The sequence below is a fragment of the Epinephelus lanceolatus genome, chromosome 23 (genome assembly GCF_041903045.1).
Source record: "Epinephelus lanceolatus isolate andai-2023 chromosome 23, ASM4190304v1, whole genome shotgun sequence".
In the NCBI taxonomy this organism is placed as follows: Eukaryota; Metazoa; Chordata; class Actinopteri; order Perciformes; family Serranidae; genus Epinephelus; species Epinephelus lanceolatus.
The window spans coordinates 809,458-835,801 of NC_135756.1; the positions used below are offsets into that span (position 1 = coordinate 809,458).

General features: G+C 39.4%; 1 protein-coding gene and 1 long non-coding RNA gene across 3 annotated transcripts in view; one reads left to right on the forward strand and one right to left on the reverse strand.

The window, feature by feature from the left end:
- LOC144461786 (uncharacterized) overlaps positions 1-26,344 on the reverse strand; it is a 213,663-nt gene that overhangs the window by 49,786 nt on the left and 137,533 nt on the right. The window lies entirely within an intron of this gene.
- Positions 13,254-25,191, forward strand: LOC117249139 (uncharacterized). Of its 2 annotated transcripts, XM_033614543.2 has the most exons (9): positions 13,697-14,253; positions 17,401-17,466; positions 19,649-19,774; positions 19,856-19,930; positions 20,262-20,357; positions 20,662-20,756; positions 22,043-22,148; positions 22,586-22,669; positions 24,987-25,191. In XM_033614543.2, the coding sequence occupies exons 1-9, from the start codon at positions 14,194-14,196 to the stop codon at positions 25,107-25,109; spliced, it is 831 nt and encodes a 276-aa protein (XP_033470434.2). In that variant the 5' UTR covers positions 13,697-14,193; the 3' UTR covers positions 25,110-25,191. The 2 variants fall into 2 exon arrangements, with proteins under 2 accessions (XP_078021425.1, XP_033470434.2); XM_078165299.1 differs by having other exon boundaries at positions 13,254-14,253; positions 19,649-19,930.

Sequence of the window (26,344 nt, forward strand, 5' to 3'; positions counted from 1 at the left end):
CACAATATGCTGATGTTTTATGTCTGATGACCGTCCTTATACTTCCATGTGTCCTTTATGATGTCATAGTTACAGCCAATAGATGGCGCTAGGGGGTCAAAAGTTTCACACAACAACAAACGAGGTGACAGTGGAGCAGGTTGTGATATTGGACCTTTAAAGAGAGGCAGTGTTGAAGGGCCATTTTCAAAATGTCTTTGTCATCCCCTACGGTCGTGTGACACTTGAACTACGCTACACTGCCTCATTGATCTGCGGTGGTTCTGCTCCGTTTCGTCTGTTTCATCAGGAAACGTGCACGAATATGGACGAAATGAACGCAGAGTACGGACAGAATGATAATGCAGTCTGGTGTGGTCTGACAGAGACCTTTGACTCCTCTCCCGTCACGTCTCTCATGTCCTCCTGCTGCAGTGCGTCTCCTGCGACGCTCGGCTGAATGTTGGAGCAGTAAATTCCTGGTCTGTGTTGTTCTGTGTGGTTCTGGCTGATTTCCACTCTGTGCTCCTCTCCATTGTTTCCTGTCGGCTCGCCGGGACTCACGTCTTCTTATCGGAGCTGCAGCTGATGATTCACAGCAGACAAACATTCAGTCTGAATCAAGTCTCTGAGCAGATTTATTGGCTCCAGAGTTGCTGTTGAACACTGTTTATTTACCTCTGTCACATTCTAACTCTCTTTCTTTCTCTCTGTCCTCCTGGACAAATAAAACCCAGTCGGTCCACCGTCAGGCTGCAGGTGTTTACAGGAAGTTAGTCCTACGTTCATTCCCTGAACTCAAACTGAAGCGGTGCCAGCTTCCCTCCCACGCTGCACAGCTTTACATTTGTTAAACACAACTTTATCTGTCGGGTGAGACATCACAAGCAGAGTCTGCTGTGCCGACGCTTTCGTCCTGAGCTGTCGGACAATAACCTGAGTTCACAGCACTCAAGTGTTTCTGCACAAACAGGAACTTCTCAACAACTTCACCTGCATCTCTGCTGTAAGGACCGCAAACTGAAACTGCCTCTGAAGCAGAAATAAAACCTCATGAAACACTCCAAAAACCAGTGACTGTGCAGAGACGTGACCCATTTGAACATCAGAGAATACAAACAACAACATGACAGAGTGGATAAAACCTTTGACACAAACAGGAGCGTGCAGACGAGACTCTGACTTCCTGACAGCCTGGTTTCACCCCCAAAGTGTTAAGATACACTGCATGGACCGTGTCCCCGCCATCACTGTGATGACACCCTGTAGAGTCTGTGAGAGACGCTCCTGACTTTCAACCAGCTCCACCGTAAACCATCTGCATCACCATCACACACACATCAGAGACTCAGACGGAGAATAAAGGCGGCAGGAAGGGACGACAGGTTCAACATTGACAGGAGGTCGGAGTTTGTGTCCCGTGTCAAACTAAAAGTTAGCGTTGAGTTATTCTGTCACGTTTTTTTGTCACCATAACAGCAGTTTTGTTGGTTTCCATGTGATCCATGTCGGGGCTTCAGGACACTTGGATCACTACGGACGAGCAGTATGGAGATATTTTGTGGTTTCAATGATGTGTTTTTGGACGTTTGAATCTGGGGCGCCGTCAGCCTCCATTAGGTGGAGTTGTGTTGCTACCTCCTCTCCCCTTGGATCTCTGCAAGTGATGTGAGGACTCTAAAACTTCACCTGAGCCTCCCTCGGCATATGGGTGAGTAGATAATGGCTGAATTTACATTTTTGGCTGCACTATCCCTTTAAGCACAAAAACCACCTGGTTATGGTTTGGTAAAGGTCATGTCTTGGTTTGAAATACCTGCTTTTGGTGGAACAATCCGAGCAGGAAACTCAGCAACATTTCAGTAAGAAACAACTGCCCCACATGGCACTGCTCGGGCAGGAAACACATCAATGTCAGCGTAAAATACAAACTGAGCACAGCGTTAGTTCAGACAGGACACAATGTCAAGCTCTGCTCACATCCCAGCTACATCAGCTGATCTCAAACAGCCCAATCAACTGATGGATCAGCTGATAGATCACATCATTCCTTTCTATGCAACCCTATTTAAACTGCTCTGGCCTGCCTGCTGTTGCTGCCTCCACCCCAGCTCCTCCTTTTCATGCTGTGTCTGACTGATCAATGATTTCTGTTGGTCACTGATGCTGCTCTGTCCACCCTTGGTGTTCTGCATGAGCCCGAGGAAAGGCAGGCAGAGGGGCCCCAGACCAGATCACAAAATGCAGTCACAGCAATGACCAAATGTTCCGTATGTTAACTCAGCTTCATCCAACAGCACAGCACGTTAACATCATAGGACACAGACATAAATGTTCTTGACGATGCATCCAGACTTACCTCACCACAACAGCAGAGAAACAAACAAACAAACAAACATGAGTCAGTACAAACACTGTCTGACTCAGTTCACAGACCAAACAAGAGTCAGAGGATCCATCATGTCACTGTTCACTTCCTGTCACCTGTACGCCCTAAAAACATCCTCACAGGAACCAGCAAGTTTAAACTGACACGTCATGAAGGTCCAGACCTGATTCAGGAGGAACCCAGAGCGCAATGTGAAGACGTGTAGGTCAGCTGATGGCGCGGCGGCGTCTGATGACAATGTGATGGTCACTTGTGTTTCAATCAACTGTGGTTCAGATGTTCCTGGTTTTGACCAAGTTTTGGTCAGTGATGTCACAGCCCTGTGTGTTTGTGTGGGTGTGTGTGTGTGTCACTGTGAGAAAAAAATTATTTTTCATAAAAAGCAAAACAAACCTCCTCCTCCTCCTCCTCCTCCTCCTCCTCTTCCTCCCAGCAGCAGCAGCAGTGAGAGTGAAATCAGGTTGAACTGAGCGCGTGCAGATGAATAACAGAACGCTGAGGTCACGACCTGCCGCCGGACACACTGATTGGTTCAGAAGAACCCTGCTGCTCACACACACACACACACACACACACACACACACACACACACAGAAACACTCTGCTCCTTCTTCACCCCAATTTTCCAGCTCTCAGTCAGGAGCCGTGTGATTGGATGAGGGGGGGAGGGGGCGGGGCCTGGGGGACTGAACATGGCTGACTGGTTTCCTCTTGGTTTCAGCTCCCAGAATCCACTGGGAGCAGCGTTAATGGATCATAAAATAACCTTTAAAGTGATAGTTTGGATTTTTTGAAGTGTCTGAGGTTCTTTGTCAGAGTTCACAGCCACAGCAGCACAAACAGATAGTACACAGGGTCACGTCTAAGACTGTTCCTAGTGGACCAACAGTCCTCATCAGGGTCCATCAGTGGACCAACAGTCCTCATCAGGGTCCATCAGTGGACTAGTCTCCTGCATGTTTCTGATATGAATGTAATGATTAAATGATATATTTTGGTGGTTTGAGTTGAAGGTGTGAGAAAGAATAGTATCAGTAACATTGTTAACACTGTGCTACATTACAGAGAAATACAAACCGTACTAATGAACCTTCATTAATATAGGCCTATATTTTATCTCCAAGTGCACGTCACACACTGAGCGAGCCGCCTGTTAATGACGCTGTGGGCTAATGGGCATGTAGCTACTTCCATGTTTCACATGATACGTCATGTTTGTAGTCGACCAATGAAGATGAGTTTACATATCACCTTGGGTTCGTCCTTCACCTTCTCAAAATGATCCCACACTTTGGATTTCCTGCCCGACATGTTATTAACTAGCCTGTGGAATAACCGCAGGTACCAGCCCTGGAAATTAACCTGACGAGGACACTTCCTGTGTCTGTCCTTTCAAAGTAAAGTCACATATGCTCCAGTCATATAGGTTTGAATTTATTCTGACAAGGTGCAGCTCCTGATAGAGTTTCATGTTTGTTTATTTGTTGTTTTTTCTGTGACTAAGTGATCAATTAAATCTTGCCAACTAATGACCTTTATGGTCGACTAACGTTTGGTCGACTGTTGGGGGGGCGGCCCTTGCAAAACAAAAGAACCGAAAACAGAAACTAACATGGTGATGGACAGGCAAAACTTCCACCAGACGCACAGTTGTGGGGTGAGAAGCACAGGTGAGGAGCTCTGTCACCAAAACCCTTCACAGCAGAGTGGCCACCTGACGGTAAACCATATTTCACCTGTTAGTAATGTTGTTGAGCTCATTAATAAGGCTGTGTCATCTTTATCATGAGGATCAAATATATGTTGCACCTCAGTACGTGTTTCTGGACCAAACATGGCTCCTCAGGTAGCAGAGGCAGCCCACCCCTGGACTCAGGCCCACAGAGAGATGCTAACCACACATGTATCGTGTCTTTTCAAAATAAACTTTCCCCTGAAAATGTACAGTTTGTGCTTGTTATAGAGTCTCTTTCAAAATAAAGTTACGTCAGTGAAACATTTTGTTTTTAGCACCTGGTTAGGGTTAGAAAAGATATCTAAATAAGTACGTCTGGTACTGATGTAACGTCACATGTCATGTACATCACTAGCGTAGCGTAGCATGCTAATACTGAAGGATGTTCCTGATAATCGTCAAACACAGTTCAGAGTTTATTCTGTTTGTTTTCTTCTGTGTGACGCTCACAAAGCTGCAGAAGAAGAAGAGCAGGAGGACCATCAGCTGACCCAGCGATGATGAGCAGAATAAAAGAGCAAGAGGAGGAGGAGGAGGAGGAGGAGGAGGGAGGCGTCTCCGGGATTAGAAATCCGGACGGTTAAATTAGGAGGAAGTATTTTTAGCTTCAACCGCCCCGTCTCTCCCCCTCCTCTTCCTCATCCTCACAGGCATTAATTACAGCCGTCCGCTCAGACTAATAATACCCTCACTAATACTGCTGCTGCTGCTGCTGGAGCAGGAGGAAGAGCAGGAGGAAGAGCAGGAGGAAGAAGAGGAGGAGGGACAACACATCCTCCTCCTCCTCCTCCTCCTCCTCCTCCTCGCTGTGAAGCAACAGGCTGCTCTCTGTCTTCATATGTTAAACTGTGGCAGCAGGAGATCCTGGTCTCTGATTGGCTGGAGTTATGGACTTTAAGGTTTTATGTCTGATGTGAATGTTTGATCAGCTGATTGATCAATGAGCTGCGTTCACCTCCTGTGACCGACTGAACTCCTCACTGACCTGCTGACGAACTCTTTGATCAGATGGAGGGAGAACCACATCAGTCCTGATTCAGTCTGACGAGGAGAGGAGACGGAGAGAGGAGACGGAGAGAGGAGAGAGGAGAGAGGAGACGGAGAGAGGAGAGAGGAGAGAGGAGAGAGGAGAGGACCAAACACAGACAGGATGAGACCAGAAGAAGTCATCAGTCAGATGTTCAGTCATCAGTTTTAAATCGCACTGAGAGGATCAGCTGTGTCTCTGTCAGGTTGTTTTCTTCTTCAGATGTTTCATGTTACTGTCCTGCTGATTAAACCTCCACTCTTCTTCTTCTTCTTCTTCTTCTTCTTCTCAGTTTCTCCTGTTTCACCCTCATGTCTTGATGTTTCTGTGTTAGATGTCAGCTGTTTTTCGGGGGTCATTTTCTCTCTCAGTGGTAATGTGTTGATCTGTGCTGAGCTTCAGTCTGATGAACCTCTGCTGCCCCCTGCTGGTCTCCTGCAGCACTGCACCGTCCTCTGCTTCATTCAGCTCAGTCTCCACACACTGGATTTGTTTATCTCATATTTACAGCTGTTTGAAAAGTAACAAGTTATTCATTGAGTTAGCTATTTATTCATCTATTTATTTATTTGCATTTTTTATTCATTTGTTTATTTTATTATTTAGTGATCTGTTTATTTAGTTTGAAAATTAATAAATAATTTATTTTTATTTTTTATTTACTTAGTTATCTGTTTATTAATTAATTTAGTTAGCTATTTATTTCTTTTTATTTATTTGCATTTTTATTCATTTGTTTTGCTAGTTGTTTATCTATCATTCATTTGTTAATTTATTTAGTTATCTGTTTATTTAGTTTGCTAGTTAATTATTAATTTATTATCTATTTGTTGATTAATCAAATTATCTATGAGCTAGTTATTTATTTGCAATTTATTGTTGTTTAGGTATATATTTATTTAGCTAGTAATTTTTTTTTATGTATTTGCATTTTTTTATTCATTTATTTATTTTGCTAATTGTTCATATGTTATTCATCTGTTAATTTATTTAGTTATCTGTTTATTAATTTATTTAGTTAGCTATTTATTTATTTGCAATTTTTTATTTATGTTATATGTTTATTAATGTATTTAGTTAGTTATTTGAATTTTTTTATTCATGTGTTTATTTTATTATTTAGTTGTGTGTTTATTTAGTTTGTTAGTTAATTATTATTATTTTTTTTATATTTATTTGTTGATTCATTTAGTTATCTATCAGCTAATTATTTATTTTATCAGACTTGTGTGAGCAGTAAATACACCTCTCACCTCCTGTTATCTGGAGGATATATAAATAGAGCAGGAACAACAGCTAATTCCAACGACTGCTCCGGTGGACTAGAGACTGAGGGGGTGAAATTAAAATCCAAACTCTAGTATCAGAACAAACTCTGACCAATCTGTTGGGAAGAGACACACTGTGTAAATTAAAGCTGACAAACACCGACCTCATAGCAGTAAATGACATCATGAGACTGGCCAGCAGATGTGCCAGATCCCACGATCACTGGACTGGACTCATGGTTCTGGGGGAAAAGCTTTCAACTCCATTAAAAGAGCTGCCTGCTGTGAGCCACTCTCTCAGAGGGCCACGTTATTTACCATAGCAACGACCGATCGTAACGACCCCTGACACACGTTCGTGTGTGTGTGTGTGTGTGTGTCTTTCAGAGAGGAGCAGTTATTCACTGAAATGACCCCCAGGTCTCAACCAAGGGGTCCGTCTCATCTCTGAAGACAGGAGACGCTCACTGGTTAGGAAATAAAAGATTAGCCACTTAGCAGCTCCAACATTAAACCTTAGTTCCCATCTCACCTAATGGTTGACATAGCGTTAGCTTAACCAAAAGCTGGCAACGTTAGCAAACCAAACTAAGTGGCGTTTGGGTGGTCCTGCTGACTGTCTGTTCAAAGATGTTGCCTTTCTCCAGTTCCTGCTGCTCCAGGTGCTGCTGGGCCTCCAGGCTCTTCATCATCTTCATCACATGCTCTCTCTGAAATATGTGTGTTGGGATGCTTGAGTACACAGCGGTCCAGGACTAAGGGATGACAGTTGAGACTGTTAGCTAAACAATGCTTGAAAAAGCATTAGTTAGCTAAAAGTCATGGATACAGTTGAAACTGTTAGCTAACCAATGCTTGAAATAAATTTAGCAAGCTAACGGTAATGGGAAACTGTTCAAACACTGGGCTAAATGTAACAAACAGATGAAATAACATTAGTTAGCTCAAAAGTAACAACTAATGGTTGAAATAACATTAGCAAGCTTGCTAATGTTATTTCAACCATTAGTTTGCAAACTGTTTCTACTGTTGTCCATTACTTTTAGCTAACTATGTTAACAGTTTGTTACTTTGAGCTAACTAATGCTATTTCAACTGTTTGTTACATTTAGCCCAGTGTTTTAACAGTTTCGCATTACTGTTAACAGTAATGAGAAACTGTTGAAACAGTAAACTTCAAGTAGCACATAGTTATCAGGTCTGTGAATGAAATGTAGCTTAAAGGAGCTGAATCACAAAAACTCTTCTGGCTATCTGTGAATATGATTTCTTACCACTCATAAACAGACGCAAACACATTCAGTGAACATTTTACATAATTCTGTATTAATTTTAGCTCCATGTAAAGTGAAGTGTAAAGTGATGGGTTGTGTCAAAGGCTTTTCCTAAATCAATAAATACACCCACAGTGTGCCGTCTCTTACATCTACTGCTGTTACTATATTATCTACAAACCCCATCACTGCTAAAGATGTTGATGGGTTGCTCCTGAACCCAAACTGATGGTCCCTCAGTAACTCATATTCTCAACCACATTGTCAAGTCTGTTCACAGATAGTTTTTCAGTCTTCTAGAAAGCTGAGGTGGGGATGACACAGGTCTGTCATTTCATACAACATGCAGCTTGATACTCTTTTTACAGACTGGAACCACTTCAGCCATTTGATCAGGAAAAGAACCAGTAAGAAAGGATTGATTACATATAAGTAAATGCTTTGAAAACACAGTCAGTGACTTCTTCTATAAGTGATATATCAGTAGTGTTACCGTCCGTTTATTCTTAAACTTTCTGACCACTTCATCTCAAGAAAGGTGGATTTATTTTGCCAAATTTAGTGAGCTTTTTATTGGTGTACAATATGTGGAGGAAACCCACACGGCACGTGGCACATGGTAGACTGAGAGCTGTGAGGTCACACCTTCCAACCAATGAGCACGGTGCTGTCTTTTATTAACATTAAAAGTTTTTTTTTTTTGTTTAATTCCCAAAATATCAAACTTTTACTTAAGTATACAGGTTTTGTCTTCTATTTTTCACCCCAATGTCAGGGTCTGATGTTACACTCTAAAATATGTTGGGCTGAATTCTATCCAACTTGTTGTGAGCCTGATGTGTTCCTGTGCTGCAGCCTGCTGTTGAAATGGTTTTATCACCGCTTCACATGATGAAGTTCAGCTGTCTGACTTCCTGTCTGTGTCACAGGTGAAGTGAGTGTCTGATAAATGCCAGGTCTCTGTTCCCTTCCTTCACCAGATACATCCAAACTGTTCTTTTATTACAGGAATGAAAACTCTCAAGTACCTAAAGTCCAACAGTGAGCGTCCACAGGGTCCAGTGTGAGAGTCGTCTCATGTGCTCAGTGAACTTTAATGTTGCGTATTACTACTACTAGTACTTATGTAGCGCCTTTCAAGAGACCCAAGGACACTTTACAACAACAAAAATAACAGTCTAGCAACCAAAAGCCAGGGTGAGCAGGTGTCTTTTCAGTGCAGATTTAAAAATGTCCAGTGTTGGCGCCTGGCAATTCTCCATGAGGAGAGAGTTCCAGAGGGTTGATGCTGCCACACTGACAGGTACTGTGGGGCAAGGTCACGGCGAGCTTTATAGGCGAGGAAGAGGAGTTTGTATGTGATGCGGAACTTGACTGGAAGCCAGTGTAGGTGTTTGAGGGTGCCAAGGCTTTGTTGGGGAGCCCGAACAGGACTCCATTGGTCCAGGCGGGAGGTGATAAATGCATGGACGAGGTTCTCAGCAACAGAGTCTGAGAGTGAAGGCCGGAGTCTGAAGATGTTTTTGAGGTGGAAGAAGTGGAAGAAGCCAGACTTAACAACAGATTTTATGTTGGATTTGTAGGAGAGGGTGGAGTCCAGGACAATACCCAAGTTGCGAACCTCAGGGGATGGGAGATGGAGCAGCCATCCACCTTTTGAAGTAGCGCCTTGGGAGCGACAACCAAGAGCTCAGTTTTCTTGCTGTTAAGTTTGAGTAAGTTGGTGGTCATCCAGGTTTTTATTTCAAGTAGGCAGTTGACTATGGACTGAGGAGGGAGCGGGGTGGATGATGTAGAGCTGAGATATAGTTTGGTATCATCAGCGTAACAGTGAACATTCAGAACTCAAAGGTTCACTTAGTCAGAATCACCTGATGACATCATGTGTGAAAGTTTAACAGCCACAGTTTGATATTTTAATACTTTAAGTAGATTTTACTGAAGGAACATTTTCAGAGGAGGACTCTTCTGTAACAGAGTACTGTTACTGTGAACTATGAGTACTCCTACTGCAGCAGGTCATTGGAGTACCTGTTTAAACAGGGTGCCACAGCTGGTCTGGATGGCGCCCTCTGGTGGCTGACATGTTAACAACAGACTCACAGAGCAGCAGAACTGATGGATGTTCATGCTCTGAACGACGGAGAGAGATGGATGAAAATGTTCCATCACACGTGAGCGCGGTGAGCAGCTGCAGTGTCCCTCACTGTTTATCTTCATTATCACTATGTAAGGATAGGACGTGGAAACACACACACACACACACACACACACACAGACAGTCAGTCTGTCCCCCTTCAGTTATTTTTAGTCTTAAGTCAACACAGCTCTGAGCTTAATGACTCCACTGAATTCCTTTCTCTTCTATTTTATTCTATTATATCTGCTCAACAGGCCCCTCTCACACCACCTCTCACATGCTGCTATCAAGTATTAATATATGGAATGACAATAAAACAAATAAGTCAATATTTTATATATTAATTAACAGAATGATAAAAGATGAAATATTATAAATGATAAAATAGAGAACAGTCTGATGTCTTATTGGTACACAGCAGGAAAACAAACTTTCCTCTTACTAGCTTCATCTGGTGCTTTCAACTGCATTACCTGTCATTCCTCAGCAGATGGAGTCATCTCAGTTGTCACCTGACGACATCACAGTTCATTTTGAAACTGAGCAGAGGACCTGACGCTGATGTGTGTTTGAAAGCTGCGGGAAGAAAGCTAACATATGGACCTTTTTAATGAAACCACAAGCCTTTTTGTGGCGGGTATCACGATATGAAAATTTCATACTGTGATACCCGCAACAACTCGAATGGTTGGCATGTTGATGTTGTACTGTTACCCACGGCAACAACAAAAATGGCTGAGAGAGAAATTATTATCGACTCCACAGTGGTTCAAATAAGAGAAGGGGCTTCAGTAGGGTGGAATAACCTGCGGTGTCCGCTCAGAGGAAACTCATTCAGCGGCTCCTCTGGCGGCAGCACAGTGATTCTGTCAGAAACTTTTGGTGATGTAAATCTGCGTGAAAGAACGACCTGTATGTGAATATGCAATACAGTAGTTCTGGTAGCATAACAACCTGTCCATCACTTTCTTACTGTGACCTCGTCACATGTCCACGTTTGGTCATGGACTTTCCACGTCCACATATGACGTCCAAAGTACCCTGGGCATGACTTCTGGGTGAAAGTAGGTGGTTGTTGGATGCATCCCTCTGGTGCATTTTGTTTTTCATTTCCTGCATCAGTGTCTCTCTTTCATCTGACGACCTCCTTGGTAAAATCAAGAAGCGTTTCCTCTTCTTGTTGATGTATAAACAGACATCCTCCAGTTCAACCTTGTCGGCTATCAGCTGTGCAGCTTCTGTTTACCAGCTCTTCTGCTTCTCAGCCAGGTCCTTTGAAACGTCTCCAGAGCGATGTATTTCTCGTGCCAGGATGTCTGGCTCTGGAGTTCAGCCTCTTTGTTGATCAGCTCCTCTCTTGTCTCTGAGGGCTCCTGGGTCAGACTTTCTTTAACAGTGCAGAGACTGAGGATCTCAGTGTCTTTCTGGCGGATGTCTGCCTCCATGAGATTCACCTTGACCCTAAATTGAGTCTTCTGTGTCTCCCAGCTCTGTTCTCTTTCCTTTACGTCTTTGGTGAAGTTGTCCTTCCGAGGCTCTGGAGGAGTTCAGCATCTTTGTGGGTCAGGTTTTGTCCTGTCTCTGTGAGTTTTTGAACGAGACAGTTGTCTTCAGTGAGACTGAGGGTCTCAACGTCCCTCTGGTGGATTTATTCCTCCATCAGATTGACCTTGATGTTGAACTGTGTCTCCTGTGTCTCCCATCTCTTGGTATTTTCTTCCAGGTCTGTTGCGATCTTCTCATTCAGAGCATCATATTTGGCCTGTCAGGCTTCCTCGCTCTGGAGAGCAGCATCTTTGCTGCTCAGCTCTTGGTGTGCCTCCGCCAGCGTCAGAAGGAGACTGTGTTGCTCCTGGCAGTTTCAGGAGGTCAGTGCCCATCTGGTTGATCTGTTTTTCCATCTGGGCGACCTTCTCCTGGTACTCACTCTACACCTGGCTCTCGACCTCCTGCCTCAATACCTGGTTGGTTTGTTTTGATGCAGTTTGTTTTTCGGCCTCATACCATGCAACCATCTCCTCAAACTGCTGCTTGCTGAGGTGCTGGGCAGCCTCCATCTCCTTCTCCTGGCGTTGGAGAGCTAATGTGATCTAGTAGTTTTCTGTTTGCAGCTCACAGACTTTCTCAGCATAGTTCTGAACCCCTTGTCTCTGACCTCGAGCAGCTCCTCCAGATGTTTGATTTGGTCCTTCTTCTTGATGATGTGGCACAACTTCTGGTGTTTCTCCTCCTCCTGGTTTCCCCAAGAGGCATTGTTGTGCTGGTGGTGGTAGTTTTGGGGAGGTGCCCAACGTCCTGCAGCTTCACCAGCTGCTCTGTGTCTGTAGTTTGTTCTTCTGTCCATTGTTTTCTGTAGTGATGGCTAACAGACTTTGCTTGTCTTAGGAAGACTTGCCTTGTGCGTAACAGATCGTCTCTGTCGTAGACTCAACACAACAGTTTGTGTGACTGAAATTATATGAAAAATAAAATTCCAGAAGCTTTGATGCTTTTACACATCACAAAGCACAAAACACCAACATTCTGATGTGGCTGTAAAAAAGGACCAGGAATAATAAGCTTCTGCCTCATTAATCTGTGGACTTGATTTGTGTTCATGTGCATCCATGATAAAGTAAGTGCAGATTGAATAACCCCCCGTCATAGTTTTGTGGGTGAAGTTTAACTGTATTTCGTATTTAGGACCAATGTATGCCGTGTTTCAGTTTTAGCTCTTGCTAACTCATGCGGTCTTGGAGCAATCAATAATGCTAATTACGTAACCAATCTTTCCCGTAATCTTGATTTAAGTGTCTGCACAGTTTTAGTTTCCCTGTTGTTAGTTTAGTTAGGGAGATTTTTTGTTTAATTGATTATGGGGCAATTAAGAGTCATTTTGTGAAGTGGATATATGTAAAGTTATGGCGGATTTCGCCATTAGAGGGCACGCGTTACCAATATAACAGGGCAGCAAAGGAAATTTGATTTACCTCCCTGTATAATAATCACTGGTGCTGTCTCACAGCCTGAACTGATGCCTGTTGCATCCTGCATACCTGTTTGTTGTTAAGGTTGAATTGAATAATATAGTTTGTTTGGTTATAAATATGTATATATGTGTTTGTTCTTACTTTGTGGCGTCGTTAGGTTTGTCTTAATTGTGGGTTTTTGTTTTGTGTCACCCTGTTATTGTTTAAGATAATAAAAAATATTTAGAGTGAAAACCTTAGACACTGAAAAAACACCTTCTATATTACCTTGTCAACTAAAAATATCTTTATTAATTTAACCTTAATATCTTGTAATTTAATCATTAATTAACTAAACATTTTGGTTGTTTTGCTGCTTTATTTGCAGATGATGTCGTTCTGTCGCCTCATGTTTGAGTTACTTAAAGAACACGTAGGAACACATCAACACGTCCATGTCCATTCGCACATTGGACTTTTCTGAGAAGTTCATTTTTTTTAATTTCATTTTAAATAAAAGTCAGTTGTCTTTAACCATTCAGCACCGTTGTCACTGGACAGGAAGCTGTCAGACAAAGTGTAGTCTGAAGGTTGACCTGTGAGACGGAGGAGGAAGTGAGAAGGTGCAGAGAGTTGACACACTCAGTAACTTTGATAAACACGTGTGTCCTGTGTGGACAGTGTGGACGGGATCTGACGGAGCAGGTGAGGAGATTTAAACAGGACCAGTCTGAGCTGGTGTGTGATCAGCAGCACTGGGAGGAGACCAGTAAACACTGAGTTAATGAGGAGGCGTCTGTGTTGAGTCTGCAGCTCCATGACGTCAGACTGTTTCAACCTGTTCCTGCTCTGTTTATTTATACAGCACCCTTATTACATTACACATCGTCTCCCTCATCTTCATCACTTCCGCTGAAACACTTTATCTTTACAACACTGTCATTAGATTACACTTCCTCCTCTTCATCCTTTGCACTCCTTCCATCTTTTATCTTCATCACTTTGTTTTTCATCCGTCTTTCTGTCTTCCCTCTGGGTTTTTCTTCCTTCCCTTCATATCTACTTCTCAGTCTCTCCTTCTCATCATCATCATCAGGTACAACTGTTACCTCCTCTCTTCTCCTCTCCTCTGCTCTCCTTTCCTCTTGTTTCTTCTCCTTGCTTCCTTGCCTTCTCTTCCCTTTCTCCTTGTTTCCCCTACTCATTTCCTCTCCTCTCCTCCCGTCTCCTCTCCTCTCCTCTCCAGCTGATCTTCCAAACTTGGTCATGTTCTTCGTCCTGCAGCCAAACACTCCTGAGCTTTAAACAACATCCATCACACACACACACGCACACACACACACACACACACACACACACACACACACACACACAGAGTCGGCTGTGGTCTTTGCTCTGTTTCTATTTTAGCTCGGCTCTCACAGACGGCGGTCATGGCTCGCTGCAGGAGTTACTTACGAGGACTCGCCATCTGTGTCACTGTGCTGCTACTGGTAAGCTAACCACTAACTGCTAACAGCTAAGTGCTAGCTGCTAACAGCATGTCTGTGTTTGGTTATGATGGATGTGGTGATGATGAGCGGATTTTATTAGAAGAGATTTATTAGAAGAGAAAATTAAGAATGTTCTTAGAACGTATTTTGTTCAGTTGAACTCAGGCCTGCTTTTTGTTCTGAGATTGATTTAAAAAAACTATCAGCAAAACTTTTCTGCAGAATCCAAAATGTGAGGATTTAAATGCTGGAGCTAAAAATGTAACTAAATATTAATTCAATCTGACTAAGAAGAGCATTTGTTAAATATATATTAACTAACTCTTTATGAATCAATTACAATTATTATAAAATGTGTTAATGCTAAGCAGACTGGAGGATTCATATTCAACCTGTCTGATAAAATATATTTATGTTCTGCACTGTTGTTGTTGCCATCATGTGCGCTTACTTATATGTTTATTAATCTGTGACATGGTTTTGACAACTTTAGTTGCTTGTTGCCAAATAATATTAAAATACAAAACATTTTTGATGATCATGATTAGGTTATAAAATATGACGCAGTGTTACAGATTCATCTACAGCAGAGCATTTAATTAACATTAAAATTCTGCTTAAATAAATATATTTTTAATTATTACTCAGCGTATCAAAGAAGCACCAAGTAACCAGCACCCTCTCAGTACTAAAAAAATGTCCTCTTAATTAAAATTTCTTTAACATAAACAATAATCTGGCTTTCAACATTGTAGTAGAAGCAGAAGTAATTGATGTTTTAAGGATAAATCGAGATACTTAATCTGATCCGATGATGATGTTGAATTATCTGAAAGAGTTTTTAATTGATTAATTACTTTTCCAAAAAAGCTCTTTATCTCAATCATTTCTAAAAACAAATCTAAAATAAGTTGTGGTGTTCCTCAGGGATCAGTTTTAGAGCCTCTAATTTTTCAGTCTGTATACAATATTTTACTGATGATATTATGCTGATGACACGCTGCTTCATATCTGCTGATGACACATTGCTTTATATCTGCTGACGACACGCTGCTTTATATCTGCTGACGACACGCTGCTTTATATCTGCTGACGACACGTTGCTTTATATCTGCTGACGACACGTTGCTTTATATCTGCTGACGACACGCTGCTTTACATCTGCTGACGACACGCTGCTTTACGTCTGCTGACGACACGCTGCTTTACGTCTGCTGACGACACGCTGCTTTACGTCTGCTGACGACACGCTGCTTTACGTCTGCTGACGACACGCTGCTTTACGTCTGCTGACGACACGCTGCTTTACGTCTGCTGACGACACGCTGCTTTATATCTGCTGACGACACGCTGCTTTACGTCTGCTGACGACACGCTGCTTTACATCTGCTGATGACACGCTGCTTTATGTCTGCTGATGACACACTGCTTTACATCTGCTGATGACACACTGCTTTATATCTTTACACACAGGACCAAACTGATGCTGTTTTTATTTGGATTTTGGATTTTATTGCAGAAAATGTTGCAACCTTTAAAGTTTCAAAATCTTTAGCTCGGCTCTTCATTAAAATGTCTTGTGACTACTGTTATATTTTCACATTTAATATTCTTCTGTCATTTAAACATTCTTATTGCCTTAATCTATCTTATTTATTGTATTTATTTTCTATGTTATATATTATTATTGTTGTACAGTTTATATCATTATATCATTTGTCTTTATCATTTCAATTTTGGGTGTAAATTAGTCTCCAGTTGTTTTACAGTTTATATTTGTTCACTCTCATTTTACCTGTAAAGCACACAATAACCAATATGCTTTACAAACAAAGTTAGATTTTTGTTATCAGTATCGACACAAGTCAGCAATGAGCACAGAGATGTTAAAGATGCATACATGTAGAAAATGTTGCCATGACTCAGATTGTCCACTAGTAAGTGCTGACAGTTTGTTTTTTAAAACTGTGCATTTTTTAAGAGTGTCTTTTAAGAAGGAAAATGTTTCTGTTATGTGTTTGTGTAAAAATATAACGTTACATAATAATACGTGCTCAGTTGTGTAATTAGTGGTTAATCTTTGTTTAGGCTTGGTGTTCCTTCCTCTTTCTCTTCCTCCCCCTCCCTCCGCTCCTCCTCCTCCTCCGTCCACTAATTCACTTTTACGTTATGAAATTTTAAAAATCAATGAGGATGAAATGATAAACAGTCTCAATATGTCACTTTATCTTATTAAATGTTCAGGATGTGTCTTTAATATTATTACAACTAGCTGCAAAACAGATTCTTAATTCCGATGATTTCAGCCTCAGTTAAAGACTGAAAACATCCTGTTGTGGTGATTTCTATTTTCCTGCTTCCTGTTTTGACTCTTGTGTTGTTGTTGTTTACTTTATATGAGTTGATTACAGTCGTTAGTGACCACGTGTTGGTTTGAATAACAGCCTGTTTGTGTTATACGATGAGCCTGTTATGGTTTGTTGGCCATATCTTTGTATTTTACTGGGTTTATATCTTTTCTCGTCACATTTTCAGGAAGGTTGGATCTTTTCTGTTTTTCGTATTTTTTGTTTTGCAAATATTTATATTGTGTTTGATGTTTATGACAGTGTACAACAGATTCAAATCTAACCACATCAGTGTTTTTATAAGCTGCATCACTCACACGTTTACATGTTTACGTTCCAGTTTATATCTATTATTTTAAGTGTAACATTTTTTAAAATATTTGAAGTCTCATATTCACCTTCTTGTTTGTGTCTTTAATACATATCTAATGGTGGCTGTTGGAGGGAGCCTGAGATCTGATCCTTGTTGTGCACATGATGATAAATAAGTGAAAGCTACAGTAGCTGCAACAACCAATGACGTGCAGATAAAATCTTGTTCCCACAAAGTGATTCAGAGTGAGACTATTTCCCAAAGCTGCTGCTGTGAGCTGTGGAAACTTTAAGCGGAGGGAAATGCTGTTTTAGTGACTGTGGGACGGAGTGACGTCAGAGCAGAGCTGGCAGCCGATGGAGTCTGATGAGCGTCTCTCGGGGGAAACAGTTTGTCAGGAATGTTGCTACAGTTAAAGAGTTCCTCCGTCAGTGAAACCCAACAAACACTCAGTCACTTTAATCCCACTTCATTATGTCTCTGCAGGTGTCTGGGGTGGTGATGATCGGCGTCGGATTCTCCTCCATTGACGGCAACACGCCGGTTGCCGAGGTAACTGTGTGTGTGTGTGTGTGTGTGTGTGTGTGTGTGTGTGTGTGTGTGTGTTTAACCCCAACAAATAAAGTGAAAGTTTTACTGCCATGTGCCGCCTGTTGGTCTGTTGTTGGAGCAACTTTCTCCATAAACCAGAAGGAACATAATTATCTTAATAGACGAGGGATTCAACTAATGACTGATAAACTGAGTGAACATACATTAATGAGCATTTAATATCTCTACCTACAAATTAGGGAGAAAAACACAATGAAATAACTGAATAAACTAAAAAATATAATCACTACAGGTCCATTTTTAACTTTATTAAATCATTGCAGTATTTTTGATAAATTATATACATATACAGTATGATATTTATTTTATGAATTTTTTGGGATGCAGTGTGAACATTTAATGATTAAATAAATAAATAAATAATACTAAATATAATCTAACTATACTATAAATAAGATAAAATTAGATAAATCATAATTTGTATGATAAAAATGGAGATAATTTCAAGAAATGTAATATTTGAATATTAATACATATTGTATAGTTAAAACATTATCTACATAATCATGATTAAGATTTAATTGAGATAAATAAATATTATGTACATTTTAACAATTAAAACCAACACAATTATGATGTGAATAAATATTTTATAAATATTAGATAAATCACAATCTCTGTATTTATAATAAGATTAAACACATAGCTAAATTAAAATACTTATTATTTGCATATTTTCTAAACATATAATAATCAATATGATTAGAATAAACATAATTAAAATAAATATTAGATATATTATAATTATTGTTATCTATACAATTAAAATAAAGATGTAGGCCTAATTAAAATGTTTTTATTTTTATAAATATTAGATAATTTAATTCAATTTTTATTTCTTTTAATTTTATATACTTTATAAATCCCCAAGGGGAAATTCATTTTTTTAATTCATAACCTATATGATTAAAGTATGAAAAAGTAAAGTACAATTTAAATAAGATATATTATTGGAATTATTTTCTATGGAATTAAAACAAAGCTAGAATTACACATTATTTGATTATTCATAGATAGAATTTTATTTAAATAAATCAATATCTTGTAAATAATAGGTCATTGTAATCAATTATTTTAAAGATATCATTAAAAATAAATATTGAATATTATTTTAAAATGTATATATAATTTAAAAATCCTAATCATTGTAATAGTGGTTAATTAAGTTTAATTAACATTATACTAGATATGTTATAATAATAATTATCTAAGTTAAAAGAAAGATATAATTAAAATAAATAAATGAAGTAAATCAGAAAATTCACTGTATTATTAAAATAAAGATATGATTGATTTTTCAAGATAACCTATGAAATTGTAATAGAAGTACAGTTATAATTAAAGTAAATACATACATATTAGATATATTCCAATAATTAGACATCATCTATATAATCAAAATAAAGATAGAAATAAAAATATTTTAAATAACACAGTTTTTTGCCCCATTTTAATATAATGATTGTTTTTATATGTTTATGTTGAAGAATCACTGATGTTTAATTTTCATGGATTCATTTGATCACAAGTTTTGATTTTATTATCAGAGTAAATTAACTTTTAATTAACTTTTTATTCATTTTAAATAACTTTTTATTAAACACTTTATTTTATTGATTAAAGGAAGAGTCTCGTTACACCATCAGTTGATTCTGTTTATCGCAGGCTAACGCTCCAGACTACATTAGCTGCTAGCATAACACACTGTTGATGGTTGAATTGCATCATGGGTAATGTAGGCGACAGGTTTTAACCAGGAAGAAGAATGTCTGGAATAAAAAAGATTAATTCTGCTTCTGCTGCATCAAAGTTTATACTTTAAAAAATCCTGTTCATCATGAATTTATGAAACTTCACAGGTTGAATCATCAGTTTCGAATTTTTACTGCATGTTTGAAAACGCGTTTTTTTTTCTTCATAAAATGTTGAAGCTTGTGAAAAGATGAGAAGTTAACTCCGACTCCCAGAGTGCATTTCACAAGGAAACATCCAGTCACAGAGCTCTGAACTATTTTCTGTTCTCTGTTAAATACTTTGGGGAGAGACAGAAACAAAAATCTGTGTCTCAAATCAAATGTTTTTGTTTTTGTTTGTTTGTTTGTTTGTTCTCTGTGTCTTCCAGCTGTTCGACCAGTTGTCCAGTAGCGACGGCTTACTGGTGCTGCAGGTGTTTGGCCCCATCACAGTGATTCTGTCCATCATGGGCATCTGTGCTGCATCTTTAGACCTCAAACCTCTGCTGCTGGTGGTGAGAGAGAGAGACACACACACACACACACACACACACACACACAGAGGGGGCAGAGCTAATGTGTCATTATCTCTGCAGTTCTCTGCTCTGATATTCGTGGAGTTCGTGGCCATGATGGTTGTCGCCTCACCGCTGGTTCAGGTTCAAGCTCAGGTGACTCTACCTGTCTGTATCTCTGTCCTCTTTGATTACAGTGTCAGCCGCTCTGAGACGTCCCTGCTGCCCCCTGCAGGCTGCAGTGTTCATCACAGCTGCCTGTGACCATATTTTAGCTCTTAACCACATTTAAACATCAGTCAACGACCGTAAATAATTCAGTTGCAGAAATGTTTTATATCTGGGTGCTGGACACAGACTGTAGGTTGATTTGAACAATTAGAAATTGTGTTGTTGCAAAATGTAATATATAGAAAGCTTAAAACTATAAAACTCTCTGTGCATCAAATCAATCTTTCCATCACTGTTTTGTGTCTGCGTCCTGCAGATGGACGGTGCGGTGGACGAGGTGTTCCTGAACGTAACTCCCCTCCACAGAGCCGAGCGTTACATCCAGACTGAACTCAGCAAACTCCAGGCCTCCGTAAGACACACACAGAAACACGGGACATAAAGCAGCGCTAGGTATTTCACTACCCGAGGCCTCATGAAGCCAGCTCACCTCACTCAGGATATCTGAGGTTATCTGGTCTGCCTAACCCGTCACATTGGCTGTCACACCGCACACAAACAACCAGCCCAGAGTTTTGTCTCTGCTAATAAAATAAATGCTTTGAGGCTTTTAGTTTTTAACAAGACAGTTTTAAATGTTCCAAAATGATGACTGATCTTCCTTTGATTTGACTCTACCTGGTCAGAATCACACTGAAGACTTGTCTGTTTCTCAGGACTCGTGTTGTGGTTTGAGGAGTTTTGAGGACTGGGAGAATCAACTTCCTGACACCTGTCTGTGCACGCCTAGCGTCTCCGACCTGCAGCACAGGTGAGACAGCAACACACGCAAAACTCAAAGTTCTCTGGCTGAAGAGTTCTGGATAAAAACAACAACTGATCATTCAAGATTTTTCCAAGAGATTCTGGAAGAATTTACAAATCTTAATGATTTTATGATTTTCTAGAAACTACTTCTTGTTACGTTTTTGAGTTTTTTTGAAGACTGAACATTTTTGAAGTTCTAGAAGTTTCTTGTAAAGTGATGAAAGCCTGAGTTTTTTTAAGTTTCTGAAAGACTTTCTGGATTTCTGTAAAAGTTTTTGAGCTTCTAGATGAATTTCTGAATTTCAAAAAGTTTTTTGAATTTCTGAAAGTTACATAAGAGTTGAAAGTTTGTTAAAGAGTTTTTTTGTTTTCTTAAACATTTTTAAAGTTTTTTTTAGGTTTCTAGAATTTATAAATCTTGATTTTACAAATTCTAGACATTTTTTTGAGTTTCTTGTTGATTTCTTGAAAAGTTTTTGAGATTTTTTTCTAAAATTGATGCTTTTCTGAATTTCTAGAAGTTTATTTTTTTTTTAGATTTATTTGCATTTATTTGCATCGTTTCAGAAAGTCATCTGGATTTCAGGGTGAGTTTTTGAGTTTCTTGACAAATTTCTGGAATTCAAAAAGAGTTTCTGAGATTTCTCAAAATAGTTATAGATTCCTCGTGGAGTTTGAGTTTCTCTAAAATCTTACTGGAGGAATTGCTGAGTTTATCAATTTTCTAGAAAAATGTTTACATTTTAATGATTTTCCAGATGTCTTTGCAAGCTTCTTATAGAGTTTGTAATTTATTTAAAAAGTTTTAAGAATATGATGAAAGTTAGAAGAATTTCTCGGGTTTTATAAGACTTAATACATCTTGATGATTTTCCTGACACTTTAAAAAAGCTTTTTGTAGAGTTTGTAAGCTTCTTGAAAAGTTTGTATAAGAAATAGAAATAGTTGGTTTTGAGCTACTAGAAGGATTTCCCTAATGTGTAGTGAAGTTACTCAAAGAGCTTTTCAGCTTTTCGTAGATTTTACAAGTTATTTTCTAGAAATATTTAGAAGAATTTCTCAATTTTTTGAAAACATTATACATCTTGATGATTTGATGATTTCTAGACACTTTAACAAGCTTTTTGTAGAGTTTGTTCATCGAAGACTTTGAAAGTTAGACACATTTTTTCATAGTTGTTTTTGAGCTTCTAGAAGGATTTCTGAATTCTGACCATTCAAGATATTTTAAGGTTTCGGTTATTCTTCAGAGATGTTGCTCAGGTTTTGTTCCTGTTCTTCGTCTCTCAGCTCTCAGCCTGGTAACTGGAGCTCAGAGGGGCCCTGTGTGATGGTGGGTGGTGACCTTTCCCCTCCGACCCAAAAAGTCAGAGATAAACTGTGGGTTCACTCTGAGGTAACTCAGCTACAGGAGTTCATTCTCTTTTTCACGGTCGTTAACTGCTTCTGCTTCAAATTCGATTTTCCCTCTTCCATCTTCCTTCCCTCTGACACTTCTTCCTGACTTTCCTTTCCTTCTTCACTTCCTTCCTTCTTTTCCTCTTCCTGTGCTTCAGGTTTTATTCCCAATGTTTAATCAGTTTATGGTTCTTCTCTCTGCGACTGCGGCACTTCACGTTTACGTTTTCACACATAGGACACATTATGTTCGGCTCCTGTCTGCAAACACTGATGTTGATTTGAGCTTTCACCAGACTGCACCTGACTTTCAATAAGTCCTCATTCTTGTCCTTACCTGACACTGACCTCTGACCTCACTGTGGAGGATTAACAGAGAGTTTTCCTGATGTACTTCAACATGTTTTTTTATTAATGTTGACCTTTGACCTGCAGCCCTGTGGTCCCATCCTGAAGAGCTACCTGAGCTTCCCCATCAAACTGCGGATAGGAATCATTTCAGCCTTCGCCACCATCACGGTACAGTTAACACACCGTCTTCCTGTTCGATCGAACGGTTCTGTCTCCTTGTTGTTGCTTTAAAGCGTCAGTATGATGCTGTATATTATATATTCACTGCAGACTGCGGATGTTCCTGACGTTAACACAAAGTTTAAACTTAAATCAGCTGACTGTCAGAAAACACTCAGCCACAGTCTTTATTTTTATGTTTGATCATCGTCTGTAGAAACACTGTGTTTATTATAAGAGCCATTTGAAATCATTTATGACGTGTTTCAAAACCAAATCAATGAATTTTCCTACAAAACATGACAACAACTCAAGAAATGAAAGTCAAATATCATTTATAGAAAACAAGAAAGTGTCTGATAATTACGACAGCATTTGTGTTGGCTGAATACAGTCTCATAAAATACCGACCACTGAGGAGAGCGACGTCTGTATCGATGTTTATATGATATTCTGGAAGAAGTTTAAGTTTGAAAAGCTGATTAAGAGTTTCTAGAATTGTTTATGAGTTGGTGAAGAGTTTACAAGATGCTATAAAAGTTCACATATAAATTATTTTTAAGTACAGCTCAAGAGTTTTGGAAACATTACAAGCTTTTGAAAAAAAATCAAGAATAAAAATGAATCTAAAAGTTTCCTGAAGTGTTGCTAGTTTCAACAAAGGTTTATATAAGAGAAGTGTCATGAGTCCCTGGAAGAGTTTCAAATGTTCTAGATCAGGGTTTGTAGCAGAGGCCATGCATGTCTGGAAGCATTGTATGTTTGTGGGAAAGTTAACTGTACAAGTGTTTCTGGATAAGCTTACGTGATTCTAGTTTAATTTCTAGCACATTCTAACACAAAGTTTGAGTTTCCAGAATGTGTTTCAGGGATTCTAGATGGTTCCTACTTTGTGCTGGAGTTTCTACACATTCTGTAAAAAATACAAGCCTCTTAAAAAAACCCAGAAAAAAGGAATCTAAAAGTTTCCTGAAGTGTTGCTAGTTTCAAGAAAAGTTTATATTACCAGAAGTGTTAAGAGTTTCTGGAGGAGTTTAAAATGTTCTGGATTAGGTTTCCACTGTGTACCAGAGGTCATGCATGTCTGGAAGCATTGTATGTTTGTGGGAAACTTCATTTTACCCTCTCATAAGTGTTTAAGGGTATGTTTACAAGATTCTGGATAAGATTATGCGTTTCTAGATTAATTTCCAGCACATTCTAACACAGAATTTGAGTTTACAGAATGTGTTCAAAGTATTCTAGATGGAGTTTCTACATAGTCTGTACTTTTCTGGGAACATTACAAGCATCTAGAAATGTTCCAGGGAAAAAAGTATCCAAAAGTTTCCTGAAGAGTTTTCAGTAACCTAAGTGTCAAGAGTTTCTGGAGGAGTTCAAAATGTTCTGGATTAGGTTTCCACTGTGTACCAGAGGTCATGCATTTCTGGAAGCATTTTATGTTTGTGGGAAAGTTCATTATACCCTTTCAGAAGCGCTTATGAAAATGTGGATCAGTTCACATATTTCTGGATTCATTTCTAGCACATTCTAACACAGACTTTGAGTTTCTAGAAAGTGTTTAAAGTATTCTAGATGGTTCCTACTTTGGGCCAGAGTTTCTACATATTCTTTACTTTTCTGGAAACATTACAAACTTCAGAAAATTTCCAGGAAAAAGTATCTAAAAGTTTCCTTAAGTGTTGCTAGTTTTCAATAACCTAAGTGTTATGAGATTCTGAGAGAGTTCAAAATGTTCTAGATTAGGTTTCTTCTTTGTACCAGAGGTCATGCATTTCCGTAGGCATTAGCCTATATGTTTGTGCGAAAGTTCATTATACCCTTTAAGAAGCGCTTATGAAAATGTGGATCAGTTCACGTGTTTCTGGATTAATTTCTAGCACATTCTAACACAGAGTTTGAGTTTCTAGAAAGCATTTACAGTATTCTAGATGGTTCCTACTTTGGGCCGGAGTTTCTACATATTCTTTACTTTCCTGAAAACTAATAGGTTTGTAGGAAGTGCTTATGGAAGAGTTTACCAGATTTTAGGTCAAGGAAAAACGAGCTCTGACTTTAAATATTCCCACTACACTAAATAAAAGTCTAGATAGGTTAAACAGTTTTTTTCCAGTTACACACCTCAGGGTGGGATGGAGGACGAAGGGAAGGTGGTGTTTGTCTACAGAAAACATATTTCAAGATATTTAAGATGGAGTCACTCTGTCCAGTTGTTGTGAAGTCTTTTCTTTGTATCGTCTATTGTATTGAGACATTATAAAGAGTGAGAGATGACGTGTGTCTCAGAATGTGTTGGATATAAAACGTGTCACGGCTCGTGTTGCAGATGGCGGCCATCGCTCTGTGTCTGACGTTGGGTCTGGAGGAATACTGGAAGACGCCTCCAGTAGAAACGACAGTCGATGACTTCAACAGAGTGAAGTATCAACCCAAACCCTCCCTCACCTGACCTCTGACCTCTGACCTCTGACCTGCAACCATTCAAACTGCTGGTGATGATTGTGAGAGTTCATTAAACTATCATCCTCCTCCAGGATCTGAAATCTTTTCTAACACAGCATATTTATATTTGACAGAAGGTCAGTTTGAGAAAACTTCACCTGAAGAAAGACCGTTTGTAAATCAATAATAATCGCGTGTTGAACTTGTGTAGAAAATGTTTGCTGGCACGCCTCCACGGTGAACGAAGAATCCAAAAAGGGAGAACATTATGATTTAAAACGTGTCAGTACAGTCGGGCCGTGTAACGTGCCTCAGCGTGCACATGACCGTCCCAAATGTTTGAAGGCTTCTACAGTCGGTTGATGATCAACGTGCAAATCAGTTTTCAGATGCTTCGTTTTTTGTGTATTTTTGCATTACCCCAAAAATCCCAAATAGCCCATGAAATAAGAAAAAGTAATCCAATAATCTACAGTCATTTTATGTATTCATTTGCTTACAGGTCTATTTTTGTACGAATAATTGAAGTGATTACGGCAGCAGCCATTTTTGCTTCAGTAAAGAAGGAAAATTCTTGAAGTCATATTTTTGTCCTCATCTCTCATGAGACTCAAAACTACAATAACAGCAAAGTTTATGAAAAATGCCGACAAGTTTTGAAGCTTTAAAGCCCCGAACATTAAGGATGCATTATGTATATGAGGCTGATAAATTATTGGCTGATAACGGGACATTTTTATAATTATGCATTACTCCCATAATTACAATTATAGCTGATAATATGAAGCCAGACTGCTCTCACTGACTCAATAAGGGCAGCGTCTACACACCAACACAGTGGGTCATGGAAGCACCGTTCTTTGTGTTTGTTGTGTTAACAGTAGTGATGTCAGGTTGATCTGGTTCGGTCAGAGACATATTTCCTCACATCATCTCAGCCTGTCTGACCCTCAGGTGAACATTAACTTTTCTGTTTAAAATACAAATGTGAAATTATCAGTTATCGGCCATGAGAAGCAGCTAGTTATCGGTTGGAAAAAAATCCATATTGATTCATCCCTACCAGAGAGAGTATTTGGGGCAGCCTTGCTCTGAACATTAGTGTTATAAATTGTAATGTTTCAATGAAAATACATGCGGTACTGATCACATGATGGATAAATGAGACTTGGGTTTTACTGTATGAGTTGTGTAGCAGTTTGTAAACACAGTGTAGATCCCCGATCCGTCCATGGCACTGAA